Source organism: Strigops habroptila, chromosome 9 (assembly GCF_004027225.2).
Source record: "Strigops habroptila isolate Jane chromosome 9, bStrHab1.2.pri, whole genome shotgun sequence".
Classification (NCBI taxonomy): Eukaryota; Metazoa; Chordata; class Aves; order Psittaciformes; family Psittacidae; genus Strigops; species Strigops habroptila.
The window spans coordinates 10625631-10640894 of record NC_044285.2 but is presented as its reverse complement, the minus strand read 5'-3'; the positions used below and the strand labels follow the sequence as shown (position 1 = coordinate 10640894).

At 45.4% G+C, this 15264-nt stretch overlaps 1 protein-coding gene across 6 annotated transcripts in view; it reads left to right on the top strand.

Annotated features, from left to right (window-relative positions):
* PDE8A (phosphodiesterase 8A) overlaps nt 1-15264 on the top strand; it is a 149350-nt gene that overhangs the window by 17561 nt on the left and 116525 nt on the right. For 2 of the 6 annotated variants that reach the window (XR_003993031.1, XR_003993030.1), the window contains exon 1: nt 10711-12262. The exons of 1 other annotated variant lie outside the window; for it this stretch is intronic. Coding sequence is in view for 2 of the 5 variants with exons in the window: in XM_030496726.1 (XP_030352586.1) it covers nt 12002-12262 (261 nt within the window). In the remaining 3 variants the exon portion in view is untranslated. 3 more of the 6 variants (XM_030496726.1, XM_030496725.1, XM_030496729.1) reach the window with 3 other exon arrangements.

Here is a 15264-nt window from a genome sequence, read left to right as displayed (position 1 = left end):
GTCTAGTATAAAGCAGAAATTAATAGTGCTTGACAGAGAGGAAGGGGAATTCAAAGAGTGCTTCTGCTGTGGGTTGGAGGTCATAGTGATGTCCATACACCTAAAGAACAACACCTAATGGCAGCCTGGTTGCTTAGAAATAGCCAAACTGCATTATCATCTGCAGTGACATTGAGGTATAATTTCCAAGACTGTATCCCTAGCAGATTGTCCTAAACAGTTCTGGGATGTTTAGCATGTCCATCTCTTCCTCTAATGGGCAAAAGTTTTAGGACTAGCAGGAAGCTTTTAAAAATGGGGTTAATGCTCTGTTGAGTGTTGCAGCATTATGCTAATGTACAAGACACTGACACTAAAGGCAGTGAACAAAGTGAAGGTGGCTGTTCTAATGGAGTTCTCTGTCCTAATGAAAATGCAAAACTATAATAAACAGCCAAATAAAGAAGAGCAAATTTGATTTAAAATTATCTCAGTTTGCATAAGTGCCATGTCATGACCATGAAGGAGACCTTTACGAGGGATTCTGGGTGCTAACCTCACTGCATTGGAGAGATGAAATTGGCAGGTATGAAAATGTCTGGGTTTTGGAAAACAGCCTTGTGGTGAAAAACTGTCTCCTCCTGTTTGAGCAGCACTAAAAGCCTGTGACTGAGGCTTGATCAACAAGCTCTCAAGGGCTGCAGTGCATGGACGCCGTTGTGCCGCTATCATAAGGAGCTGTGAGCATCTCCTGGTGTAGCTGCCCACCCTGCCTGGGATGCTCTGACAGCCCTGGCCATTGGACAGTGTCCTTTGTATCCAAGAGAGTCACCTTTTGGTGATGCTTCCTTTCTCTAGTCCACACGTTAAGGAGCAGCCAACATAGCTAGCCAGCAAAGGAATAAAACCAATGTGTTTTACATGCATAAGCAATCCAAGGATCTGCTCCCTCTTATCTAAACCTGTGTCAGTGATTTCTGTTTGAGTGTCTAATGTTGCAGGTAATTTGTATGGTGACAGAGATCTCTAACAACTATGATAGGTTAGTGCCTTTTTTCCATTCTTAAATGTTCAACATTAAAATGTTCACTCAGTTGAGGAATGGAATTAGCTTTATTGCTTTTTTCTTCTTTAATTTGTTTTTCTTTTTGATCACCTGCTACACAGTCAGTGGAACACCTGCAGCTGGACACATAGTTTCAGCTGTGAGATTCCTCCAGCTTTTTTTTTTTTTGGTAAATTAGCTGCAGGGGTAAGAGCCCTGTTACGTCTCTCCCCTCTACCTCTATGGGGTGTTTGGTAGAGAGCTGAATGGTGCCTTGCTTAGTCAGGTATGAGTTCAGGGTTAATCTGCTGCTATTCTGGGGGGAAACTTGCAAGAGAAGGCAAGTGTTTCCTGATGTCCCTCTTCTAGAACTTCCTAGAAATTCCCCTGTAAAGGGCAGAGCAAGCCTGGGCAGAGGCCCTAGCAAGGTTTGCCCAGCTGTGCTTGGTGTATGGGCAGCAAGTGAAAAATGAGCAAGTAAGATGGAACTCTGGGTGCAGCAAGTGAGGAGCAACACCCTGTGCTAACCATAGTTGGGTCTCTGGATAATGAGCTGCAGCGAGTACCACAGAGCTGCAGTCGCTGCCTGCCTCTGTGCAGCACAAGTTTGTGTGCATCCTCGGCCTGCTGCGGGTAAGCTGAATTTAGACTGGTCTCTCTTGTAGCATTTTTCTTGAATACCTGTATTTCTCCCTAGTGGAAAACTGATTTTGCTGGGATTTGCTGTTCCTTCTGAAAACAAGCATGGCTCTGTTTGGAAAAAGCTTTTGTAGTGAGGTTGTTTCAAGTGTTTTAATGTCTTGTGTAGCAGACATCCTTTCTTTTTTTCTTCTCTCTCAAAAGGCCACATAGTTTTTCCCATGTGAATCTATGAAATGGACAGTTACTAACCTAGTTTCCTTTTAAAAGGATAATCACTTTAGGTGAGATTTTGAAGTCCTCAGCTCTCAGAGCTTTTTTTTTTTAAAAACAAAAACCAACCAAACAAAAAACCAAGCCCAAAATAAAATGGAAAAAAAGTTTTTTTTTTTGGTACCCAAGGCTGTAAAAAAATTGACATTCTGAAGATGTGAATTTTAAGTGCTTATATCGACTGAGCAAGGGGGAAGTGGTCTGCATGGGGGGTCTGAAGAGATGCCATGTGCAGGGGGTGGTCCTGACCTCTTCAAATGACTCTGCTTGCCTAATGAATTTCCAAGAGTACGAGGAAATGGACATCTTTTCAGTTGTTTTGCCAGATAGGCATACTCGTTGTGGTACTGAATTTAGGAGTGATTGTTCTGGCTTGGTTATTTTAATTCCTTGTGAAGCTAATGTGTGCACTGGTCTCCTCTGAAACTCTCAGAAACCAGAAGTATAAACCAGATTAGGGCTGTGGGGAAAGCTGTGTTTAGCACTTGGGGCATGTGAGAGATAACGGAAGGAGCAGCATTGCTCCTGGTTACCTGTAGCTACTGAGTGTGAGGCCTTTCTGCAACGGGATAGGAAGTAACAAACTATGCCCTGGAGGTATATCAGGGAAACAAAGAGCTGGCATCACAGCTTGTTTCAAGTGAGAGGAGGTTAAAAAGCCTCTGGACTGAGCATGAAGAACCCACTCAGGCACAGTAAGTGCAGACCCAGGAGGTCTTGCTGAGGCAGATATAAACCATGAGATGAGCCTCCCCCAGTTCATCAGATCATCCCCCGCCCCATCTGTTTGGAAGTCTCTCATAAGTTTAAAGGACATGTTTTAAAACTATTTTTCAGCTCCATTCCAAAACCATTTTGATGACATTTTTTTTCAGTGCTTGCTACTGTGACTGTGTTGCAGAGCCTGTCAACCCCTGCAGCACCCAGCTGTGCCAGCTGTAACCATAATTCACGCAAACTGCCAAGTGCTGTTCTGCTTAATATGACAGCTCCTTCTGTGATAGCTGCACTGCAGCCAGTGCTGGTGAGCATGTTGGGAAAGATGGTGCCCATGTGGGTAAGATTTATGTTTGTTAGGGCTGTGGTGAGTGAGCCTGCAAGTGCTGCCTTCCCCTTTTCAAAAACTCAGAAGATTTATCTCGCCAACACATCCTCCGTCCCCCCCTTTCGCTCTTTTTTAATAGCCACCTCCTGAAGACTCACAGGATTTGGTTTCTCCAGCTGTCCTCAGTGTGGTTTCTCCTTATCTCTCCCCCAAGTTGTCATCTCCTCTTGCAGTTCTTGTGGTGTTGCTCTTCCTGCTGCTCAGCTGGATGTGCAGACAGCTGTAAAATGGAGTTACAAGACTCATGATCTACGAGCGCTGTGCTATGGCACCGCAGAGGTCGGATTCTTGTACATTCCTCCTTAGAGCTGTCTGCACGCAGAGCTGCATGCAGGCAAGTGGCAAGGAACACAACTTCCCTGATGGGAGCTTACAGAAACGTGAATATAGTTGAAAAAATAGTGTGAGTTATGAATGAAACATTACTCACAGAGCTTTACTGTAGTGTAGAAACTGGATGTGAAGCTTTCCTGGGAAAAGGGGTTCATTTGGAGAGAGTGATAAATTGCACAACCATCTCTGGGCTATCTGATGGTAGGGTATGCTTCTCCTGGTTAACTAAGGGTTTGGCTTCTTTGCATGTGCAAGGATACTGCCTTGCTCCACAGAAAGACCTAACATCAGGGAAGGGTACATGGTTGGATATGACTGAGTTATTTAAAGGTATTGATTTGGCCCAAAGAAAGGAAATGCACTTAAGAATACGGCCAACAGTTGTTAAGTATTCAGATGAGGCCCAGTTCCCTATCTTATATTCAGACACGTTTGTAGGATGAAATTTTCATATGTTTGAGTGATCTAAAAACATAAATCTTGCAGCCAGTACATGGGATTCTTTGCTATTGTGAATACATAATAAATTACTGCTCAGTACAACCACGGATGATAGATCTGTTCCTTAAATAATAAATTTAGCCACCATGAAAGCCATCTGTCTTGAAGGTGTACAGCCTGTCTTAAGAGGTAATTTTAAGGATTTTTTCAGCTCCTCCTGCTGCCATACTGCAGGGATGAATTTCTAGCTTCATATTTTGTTGTTCTCTTTGCTGCTCTCACTCTGTCTGTCTCTGGGAAGGGTTAAGGATGCTAGCCCAGGAAGGAAGGCTGCTGGCCACTAACACTGCTAGATAACTAGGAGCAGGCTGCTGGGCAGGAGGCAGTGAGGACCTGGGAGAAGAGAGATGGGGAGAGAGTCAGGGGGAGAAAGTCTGTAGGTTTGAAAGCCCCTCTTGGGTGAGTCTTCCCTCATTAGCCTGAACTCATAGTTTAGCTGCTGGCATAGGCTGACAAAGACTAAGAGCTCATCCTTCTAGCATTGCTGACCAAAGGAAAATGACCTGCTGATGGAGGAGCCAAGTTGCTTGTTTCTTTTACTGATTTTCTGTTGCTTTCTCTTAGAGGATCCAGGCAGGCCACAATGTGATATGGGGTGTTACAGCATCAGGAACCAATTTAGGAGTCTGAGGGGTCTTGAGGTGAGTGTCACTCTTGGGCTGAGCCAGCGGCTGGCTGGTTGGCTAAGAGTGGGGATCCAATGCTGTTGGGAAGCAGAGAGGCAGCAGGCTGTAGCATGTAGGAATTTGGTATACCACCCCACCTAAGAGGGATCGGTTTTCTGTCAGGAGGACCAGTTCTTATCCTTGGTTTAGTAAATCACAAACTGAAAGGGCTGCATACTGAGTGAATGTAAGTTAGTTTAAATGCTTAGGAAGAGAGAAGGGAAAATTCTCCAGGAGGGGAACAGCTAATACTCTATGGTCACAGCTGGCTGCGTGGCACTGTATATCCAGATAGATAATCCTGCTTGTGAAGCACAGGATAATTATAGGGGAGTGGGTGGGGACGACAGTGCTTTGTTCCTCCCTTCCCCACAAATTTTTGGCTGACTTGAGGCGAGGCCAGGCAGTGGGAGCTGTTGGAGGCTGCTTTGGCAGCAGCAGCTCACAGAGCACTCCTCCTTCCCACTGAGCTCTGGGGTTGGCACTGCTGGACCAGCTAGGTGTTACAGTGCAGCCTCCCGCATCCTGTGGGTGCTGTGTTCCCCAGCAGTGTAGGGCTCTCAGGCTCAGCAATTGGAAAGACAAGGCTCTGGTGGTCTCCTCTAGGAGAGTGAGGCCTTGGACACTTGGGTACTTAGAGGAGCAAAAGGCAAGAAGAAGCAGGAGAGACTAAGAAATACAAGAAAGGGAGACAAATCTTTAGGGTAGGATGGGGCTAGGAAAGAGCCTTCTACATTGTGGGACAGCAAAGAGGGTAATTGAGGTGGAAGGAAGGTACAGTGGAGAAGAGGGTTACATTTTTCTCCCAGAAACAGCATGCCTTTCCTATAGATCACTAAGCAGTAGAGTGTGACGTGTAAACTACAGCTGTAAAAGCCATTTTGACACCAGTTATAGTGATGAAGCTTGTACATACATGAAGTATCTGAGCTTTAGACTTGAATGTGTTTGGTGCCAAAGTTGAAAAAGTTGCTGACTTACACTGTCTTGAAGGCCCTGATTTCCAAGTAGTGCAGACAATTGTCTGTGTTCTGCAATTGCAATTACACAACAGCAGCAAACCAGACATCTTGCCAGGCCTCCAGAGCGGCACTTCTGACAGTTACTTTGGGATTTTTCAGGACATCAGGAAAGTGATGCAGAAAAATAAACCCATTGTACTTCTGTACCTCCCAGGAGCTGGAGGATGATCTGTCCCAGGACAGATGTTACATGTCTCGCATCACCTGAAAATGCCCAGTTCCAGGGTACCAGTTGCTTATACACAAACAAGCAGATGTACCCTGGCCTGCTCATGGGCTCTAATGCTGATACTAACTTGTGGCTAAGGCAGAATACTGTCCCTGTTTTCTCTTCTAGACTATCTTGGGGCTGGAGAGATAAGCTCTGCCACAGCTTGCACGTGTCAGTAGTTAGCAGTGTAGAGTCCATTCAGCTGTTTGTGTGCTGGCACATTTTCCATAGTTCCTCCTCCCCATTACCTCCTTTGCTGGCCTAAGGACCAGTAGGATTGCCTAACTTTTCAGAAGGCCAAAAGGCACATTGGGAACATACAGCTGACCTGGGGAGAGAAGCAATTAAACCGATGTAATCTCTGTCAAGATTGCTGCGTTGTGTTCACAAGATTGCAGGCACACTTACGCTGCCATTGCTGAACAAACATTTTTTCAAAGCACACTGGTATTTGTTGCTCATACAGGTGCTAGTCCATCATTTCTTCTGCATAATTCTGTCTCTCAGTGTCTTGGCCAATGAAATATTATCAGAACTGGATTTTGGCACCGAACTTTTTCTCCAGGCCTTCGTACGCATTTTTGTGTAATTGAACAGGAGTGAATTGTCCCAGTACTCATGCATGAACTCAGTGTGTGCAACAGGAAATGGCCAAAGGATATGTGAAATGGATGCATGCTGCTGATGCATCACAGGGAAGTGCTTTTGCTTATGAAATTTGGGGGCAGGTAGCAGACATGGGGAGTAGTGAGGATGATCTGGGAGTCAGTGTGTTTTTCAGTCTTTTGTCAAAAAATGCAGGATCCAGTGTAATTTGTCTGTGAGATAGACGGTGAAGTGGCTGGATATTTTAAGTTTCAATCCTTTTAAAATTTTAAGCTTATGTGTTTGTTTTCTAAATACTTTGATCTCCCACAGCACGCACTTGTCTACAGACCAAGCTGATAACTTTCATTCCAAGCTCTTTCCTAGCCTTCTTTCTTATTCTTCAGTCCTGAACTAAATTCAACCTTATTCTCCATAAATAACCTTTCTCATTCCCCAGCTGTCTCCTAGAGCTAGTTCTCTTCTGACCTCTCACTTACTGACTCTGTACTGACCTTGCACTTCCCCCGCAGCCCTAATCTGCCAGTGTCTACGCTCCTATTCTTCCTCTGCTATTTTGCATTATTTCATTTTTTTAATAGGGCCCAGCATTTCCTGAGCTGCACTATATCAAATGAGCTTGAACAAGCTCCTTTTTCCCCAAAGCTCATATAGTGTAGTGACAAATGAGTACCATTGGTGATGATTTTGATGTTTTACTGTTTTTTGATGATCTAGGCTGTGGGTAAATCTGTACTTTCAATTGTATTTTTCTATAGGCAATAAAACCCAGCACCAATGTTTTTGAATTGAAGAGAAACAAGCCAATGCCTGTGGCGGCGTCTTGTTCAAATAGAAAATTTTTTCTTTCATTGAATTTTCATCAGTGTAGCAACAGCTCCAGTGATTTCTCAATGACTTTTATTAAACTGCTAAGGGGTTCTTCAGGCATTTTATGCTCATCTCATCCTCCCATTCAAGGCAGTGTGAGTTCTCATCTGAAAAACTTGAAAATGGAGGCTTTTTTTGATTTATTTGAAGTTAGGCTGTAGGTTGAACTAATCAGAAATAATCTGTCCAGGGTTAGTTGTGGAAAAACTTCTGAAAAAGAGCAAAGAGGTCATGTACATCACATCTGCATGTAACCTTTATTATTTTGTCATGCTATTATAATGTAATGTTGACCAAGCATTTCTCCCCCCTTTCCCAGTACTTGTTTGTCTGTCATTTGGATAAGCTGAAGTATTGGTTGAATGGGAATTTGTTTGCCTCCAAAGTGGAAAGCAGACATGTTTTAAATACTGCTATTTTTTGAAATGACACCATGAAATGTACACTTCATTTTTGTGTAGCTGCAAATCCAACCCATTTATTTTACAAAGTAGAAAGCTTAACTCTAGGTGTCAGCACTGCGAACTGAATCTAGAGCTCTGAAAATGAAGTTTTGCTGTCTCTGACTGCTCCGGTGCCACCAGAAATAAAGTGCAACAGCAGTTTTGCTGACAGATCCATTAAGGCTGAAGAAGGAGGAGAGCCCACACTTGTGGTTAATGGCAGAAGTAGGAATTACAGTATTCTTTTCTTACTCAGCTTCTTTCTAGGTGCACTTTAGTGTGTTCTTATTAATGGGATCTAGTAAATAACATTTAACATAAAGGAAAGAATGTGGACAAGATCTCTATCCAAACAGTGCCCACTGTTTAAAGCAGATATGTTAAGCCTTTCCCTTCATTTATTAAATGCTTATCTTAAGTGGGCATCCAAAGTGATGAGAGAGCACAGGAAGCCAACATCTTTTTCTGGTTCAAACAGGCTATATAGATCAGCTAGATTAATGGGGTGGATGAAGTTTATGTGACTATTGCTTATACTTGAAACTGCACTGTAGCAGAGACATGGAGGAAGGAAAGACTTGATTTTCCAGCCTTTAACACTAGCAATTATGAAGAGTAAATAAAAGCATTTTGACAGCGCAAGTACTGTGGTTATCCTGAAAAACCACATTTCTCAAAAGCACTGGCATTTGGCTTTGCATCTCCTAACCCTGTAAGGTGTTCTCATTGGCATCGACTGATGCTGTTATATGTAGGAGTGAACAGCTGCCTTTTGCCATTTTTGTTGTCTATATTATAGAATCATAGAATCAACTAGATTGGAAAAGACTGTTTAGATCATCAAGTTGAACTGTTAACCCAGGACTGCCAACCCCACTACTAAGCCATGTCACTAAGGGCAAACTGATTTCCCCTCAAGATCTCCCATCATGGCTGCCCCTCATGATCTCCACTCAGAGCCATCCCTCATCTGCCCCCCATAGTGGCCCACACTGTATAGCTGCCACCCCTACCCCTCATGGACACCCCTCATCTCCCCTCAAGACTTCCCTTCATGGCCACCCCTCACCCCTCATGGCCACCTCTTCTCTCCCTTCATGAAATTCCCTCACAACCACTCCTCATGGCCGCCCTTCCACTCCCCTCATGAAATTCCCTTATGGCCACCCCTCTTCTCCCCTCGTGATCTTTCCTCATGGCAGCCCCTCCTCTCCCCTTCTGATCTTTCCTCATGGCTTCCCTTCCTCTCCCCTCATGAAATTCCCTCACGACCACTCCTCACCCCTCATGGCTGCCCTTCCACTCCCCTCATGAAATTCCCTTATGGCTACCCCTCCTCTCCCCTCATGATCTTTCCTCATGGCAGCCCCTCCTCTCCCCTCATGATTTTCCATGTCCAAGTGGAGACCAGTAAAGAGTGGTGTCCCTCAGGGGTCAGTGTTGGGACTGATCCTGTTTAACATCTTTGTCGGCGACATGGACAGTGGGATTGAGTGTGCCCTCAGCAAGTTCGCTGACAACACCAAGCTGTGTGGTTCGCCATCATATTCATCACTGTCTGGAGTTCAGCATATTATCTGCATATTTTGCTTTTAATTACGATCTGACAGCATTTATCATGTAGTTAAGCTACTGTTCAAAGGCTGACTGCTCTGAATGCACAGCAGTGCTCACACTGAATTGGTTTCTTCTGAAACACTGATTCTGATAGGGGAACACAAAAGTGTTCACAATACAAATTTGGAGTAATTTAAATAGTTTCCTTCTGTGACACATCATTTTTCCCTCCTTGGACACTGGAGCTTAATAACATAAGTTGTGTCTCTGATATATGGTCTTCTCCATGCTCCTAAATCCAAAGTTTGATTGGGTCCTCCCTAAACTGCTGTTGCCTCTGAGCTGTTCCTCAGCTAGCAAAAACATGGAGTGCCTCAGAGAAGCACCTCTGTGAGCCATTAGAGAGTAAAGGGTGGTGGAGCGACAAATGACATGGTAAAGAAAGTGAATGGCCCGTGTGGAACGCAAACAGGGCTCTTACAAGCCTGTCAGTCTGTATGTGGTCTTTGGTAGAGTAGGGTGGTGTACATCTGTCACTGAACCTGAGCTGGTGCTTCTGAAACATGTTCTGCCTATAGCAGTAACTTGTGTGGCACTGGGCATGGCGTTTTAAAGGGATTTAAATACTGTGTTTTCTCTCTTAAAGTATGTACAGCCATCTATGCTCATGACTCATCTGTACGATAAGGAAGTATAGTTACTTCCATATGATACAAAAACAGAAAAAGCTTATTTGACATACATATGTCTGCAGTTTATTTTCCAAGCCTTAGGGTCTGTCTCCCCCTGTAGCACCATCTTCCCTTTCCACAGTCTTTGCTTTCAATAATATTTTCAAAGAAATTAGCACAGCCGGAATTGAACAGGAAGGTGATGGGAAATAGCAACTGATGCTGGGCTCTGGCTGTTCCCAGTTCCTGCACCCTTACAGGGAGGCAACTTGCTGGCTTCCCCTGGTGGGCTGCCTGTGGCTGAACGTGTGCGGGGCAGCCGGGCTTCTGATGCTGGGTTAAGAGTCGGGTTTTTAGATCAAGAGTCCTGTGGTGGCTGGCGTCGTGCAGCGACACGGGCCTTGCAGCCGTGTGCGAGTGCCCCGGCTCCACCTGCCGCAGCGGAAACGCCTCGCTCCGCCCTCGCGACCGCGGCGGGAACCAGGACCGGGGAGCGGCCGCCGTGTCCCGGGCGCTCCGCGGGCAGCGCTGGCGGCGGTTTGAAGTTCGCCCGCCCGAGCGCGGCCGCGCCGCGCCATTGGCCCTCGGCGAGTGATTTGCATTGACGCCAGCGCCGGCCGGAGGTCAGCGCCGCCGGGTGCTTGTATTGGCTCCGCCGCTGTCAAGCGCCCGGGCGGGGGGCCGTGAGGCGGGGCGGGTGCGAGGCGGGGCTGCCGCGGGGCGGTCGCGGGGCGGGGCGGCGCGGGGGCTGCCGCGCTGCTGAGGAACATCAATAATAACAAGGTGAGCGCAGAGCGAGGGACGGCGGCTGCGAGGAGAGAGGCGTTTCCCTGCCGCAAGGGATGCAGACACCACGGCCCTGGGAACTAGAGCTTTCGCCGCTGCAGCCCTTTCCGCCGGGATGGGACGCTAGGATCGTTTTCCTTCTACCTGTCGCTCCTTTTAATTTTTCCTCCTGTTTTTTAATTTTTGATTTTTTTTCTCTTCGCCGTTTCGCATCGTTTCTCTGACCAAAAAAAAAAAAAAAAAAAAAAGAAAAAAAAAAGCCCCCCCAACATGGAGGCCCTTTGATGCCTCCGGCAGCCGCGCCGGCTCCTCCCGCGGCTCTGGGAAGCCCTCCGGGCCGTGCCCCGCTTCTCCGAGAGCCGCCTCCGGCATCGGCCCGGGCGCTGAAGGGGGCTCCCCGCGGCTCGGCCCGCCCCTGCCCCGCGCCCCGCCGGCGGGATGCCGCTGCCGCCTGACGGGGGGCTCTTCCTTCCGACGACGGGAACCTGAATGTCACCCCCGCGGCGGCCGGCCGTCCGCGACGGAGGCGGCGCGGGACATGCCCAGCGCGGCGTGAGGGGCGCAGCCGGCTCCTCGGCGCGGAGGGGCAATCTTCCATTATTCTTATTATTCGTTTAAATTATTGATTTTGGCCCCAGGGCACACCCCGGCACAGCGCCGAGCGGGACCGCGAGGTGTGAGCGCGGAAGACGCGGTGGGGAGCGGCCCCCGGCCCGTTCCTGGGTTAACCGGTCACGCCGTACAAGCCCCGGTGGAAAATGCGCCGTGCTCCGGACTAGGAGGGAGGAGATGGTGCAGTGCCCCCGGCCGCTTTGAGCCGAGAAGACGCTGGGGTGCGCGTGGTTTGGGGCTTGGGGGCTTCTTGTTATTTTTGCCCTTCCTCCCCCTTTTTTTCTTGCCTTTTTTGTTTTTCCCCGGAGGAGAGAAAACCCTACCAAGATTCTCAGATGGCTTAGAAAAATGAATAATAATCTGTGAAAATATGAAGTCGACCAGTTCTTGATTTCACCCCTTCCCTTCCCTCCAGCTCCGCAGCCCACTGCTGAGATTGAGATAAAAGGACCCGTTTCCTGGAGGACGAGGAGAACAGACACGTTTCTGGTGTGTAGAAGGGACCGATGGCAATGCTTCAGAGTGTAGCGGAGACCCAGGGAAGAGGGTTCAACCTGTTAACAAAAAATTAAGCAGGGGGAAAATACCAACGGGAAGGAAAGATACAGAGATATATATATATATATATTCATATATATATACATATACACAACTTAGAAGTATTCCCCAGGTAGCCACAAAGCATGGGCTGTGTTCCAAGCACCAACCTCTCTGACAGCAGAGTGATCTGTCACAGTAGCAGTGAGTCTGAAGAGTGCAATTCCCCTCACCAGACCAACACAACCGTGTCTCAACAGCAGCAAGGCAACCCCGTCCCAGGATTATTCATTAAATGCTACAACACATCCACTTATGAGGCGAGGACTAATTCCTCTAAGAAAAACAAGAGGGAGAACAGCCAGAGCATGGAGGCAGAGGTCGAGACCAGCAGATCCAGTGTTAAGGTAAAAAGGGTGCTAAACATAAGCACTGTTTCTCTCAGAACAGGAGTTGGCTGTAGTGGTCTAACCCAAGGAGCCTCCCTGCTGAAGCGGTGTGTTATGGGGGAGCTTTTCCTGGCTTGAGCTATTACTTTCGTTTATAAAACTAATCAGTCTCCTGAAACGACTTTATAGATGTACCCAAGTCTGTTTCTTCATTCCACAAAATGCGTTTTCCTAATGTCGGGAAGGAAATAATTGTAATTGTCCTCGTCGGTCGTTAGAACCAGGGGCACAGGTCTAGCTTCTGAAGCCGGAGGCCCCGTCCGTCTGTCCGTCCATGGTGGGATTCTGCCGTGCATGGGAGCTGCGCTGCCACTAACTCCTCTGTGTTCTGTGTGTGTGTTTGTGCTGGGTTGTCCAGTGTTGCTGTTTGTGCTTGTCTTGTTTGGAAGTGGAGGCAAATTGCAGTCTGAAGCATCTGCTAGCCCGGCTGATCGGTTTGCATACCTCTGCCATTCAGAAAGTTGAAAGGAGAGCGGCAGCGGTTTTTGCTCTGGGTACTGATTTACATTAACAACTTGTTGACCTTGTCTGTTGCTACAAATAGGGTATTTTTGGGAGGTTTTTTGAGTGTGCTAGCGTGTGCAGAGATACAACCCAAGCCTGTATGAAAGTGCTAGGCACATGCTGAAAAAAATTGAAATTTATGGTTTTTTTTTTTAGTTTTAAGTGAGAGAGTGGTGTGGAGTGCCTGCTTCTCTGTTTACTTTCTATTGATGACCTGTTTATGTATAGGCTGTCCTTCAGATCCTAACGCTGTAGGTTTTCATTATTCTCTATTTTTGCTTTTCTGGGGGGAGCTATCTCTATGTTGTAAAAATAAGTAATTGCAAATATAAAAAATAAAACCAAATTGTAGCAGCCCAGGGGTTATTATATAACACGGCTGACCTGCTTTGGGTTACCGTGGTCAGAACTGAGGTACACGTGCCATAAATATAAGATACAGGCTTGAGATGCAGGCAAGGACTAGCAAAATGTCAGGCGTTTTGTGGACTCACAGGAACTAATGATCTGTAGTTTTCTTAGGATTTTTACATGCTCATTAAGATGGCTTCTGGAGTATTGACCCAGAATAATTTTCTTCAGTTATGTGGTTGATTTTCTTCTATTGTTCTGTGAATTTAGTAATTTCAGTTCATAGGACTTTAAAAAAAGTCTAGAAAATGAGCAGACACTCTGTTGGTAGTGAGTTGGAGGAGGAAATAACAATACTTAAGGCAGAACATGAAGCTGAATGGTGTTACACTAAACTAAATTTTTGTGTTAATAACACTGTACAGGAAACTGAACTTTATGGCCCTGTTCACACACGATAGATGTGCTTATGGCATGGTTAATATGATAACCACAGTAAGGACACTTAATTTGTCATCAGAATCCTGACAGTTGTTTTGCTAGTTGAATTTTTAATAGTGAATATAACGGCACATTACAAAATCTAAACCAAAAGTATTCTTAAAATTTATATTCCATGAATTTGTCTTCTGTGTGCTTGCTTATGGGTTAAAAAACAACTCCAAAACCTGTTTCCAGAGGCACTTGTGGGAAGTGGTCTTAATTTTGTTAAATTTTGCTGTTTGATTTCAAGAACTTTGTAAAAATTCTTGTTACTAAGTTTGGATAATTCAGCCAGATGCTATAGGGTGATGCTGGTTCATACGCAGACTGTGCTCTCATTGGCAGTCATTCTGATTTTTATCACTCTGTCGTATTTTCTGCCCCTGTCATCACTCTAAGCACATTGCTGTGAAATGATGGCTTTTGAGAAGCGAGAATGGAATTCTGTTTGTGCTCAGCTGAATACAGAATCTGTTGGAGCCATCACATCTGCCTCATTTTCATGTGCAAAATCCTATAATACTCTTTAGAGCTATAAAGCAACATGGTATTTCATTCTCTGCTTTTATCATTAGTGTGTATAATATGATCAGATTTAGAGTTCTTAGTGTGCTAGAGAATGGCGTTGTCTCAGAGATTGTGCTGGGGAGAGGGCTGTGCTGTCACAGAGAGCAGCTTTCACAGGACACTGAACTTGTTGGAAAGAAACAGAGTTTGTTGAGAACATTGATGATAACGGACAGGAGTCTGAAATTCCTGAAGCCAAAAGGAGCATTGGGCAGGACCTTTTGCTCTTTTGGAGTTAAAAGGGTTTTTGATTTGAGGAAGTACTGTAAGAATTAGGGCACTACTAGGAACCATTGCTGTGCTTCACTGTGCTTGTAGTACACCCTTTATGGCCCCTGGGATACCCTCACATGAACACAAGATGCTTTTGTGCTTTGAGCAGTGGTTGTGTCATCAGAATTTGTGTGAATAGCCAGTAACCTGCCTGAATGGCATTTTCACTTGGTTTCAGAGCACTTTAATTGAAATTCATTCACAGTCTTTTGTTATATATGCACAGATTAAAGCTAAGAGAGTCCTGTGTTAGAACTAAAACCAAAACTTGGCCCATGTGTACATTTTATATTTTCACTTTGGTTGGCATTAGCATTATGTTTATTAAAATATGTATAATAGTGCAGTAACTTTTGCTGAATCCAGTTTTTAGCTGTAGTGCACATTTTTCAAGTCAGAAAGTATCATAAAAAGAAATAACTCATGCTAACTGTAAAATGGCATTAATTATATTGCTAATTAGCCCCAGACCTATTCTGGCTTTATGTTTATGTCTTATTTTATCTTTCTTCTGGTCAAGATGATTTTCTGGATGTGTGATGTGAGCATACTGTATTTTGTGATTTGCATCAATTTACAAACTCTAGCTAAAAAAGTTACCTGTTCTTTCTTAACATGGAAACCCCTAAGTTTATCCATAGCAAATTTATTGAGCAGTCCTGAAAGTGTGTGTGTGTGCAGAGATAAATGCCATTATAGCTATTTCTGGTATGTACGAGAATGGTGGCAGTATGTGAGAAATGGAGGAGCCCTTTTAATAAATGGTATTTGTGATTTGGCCA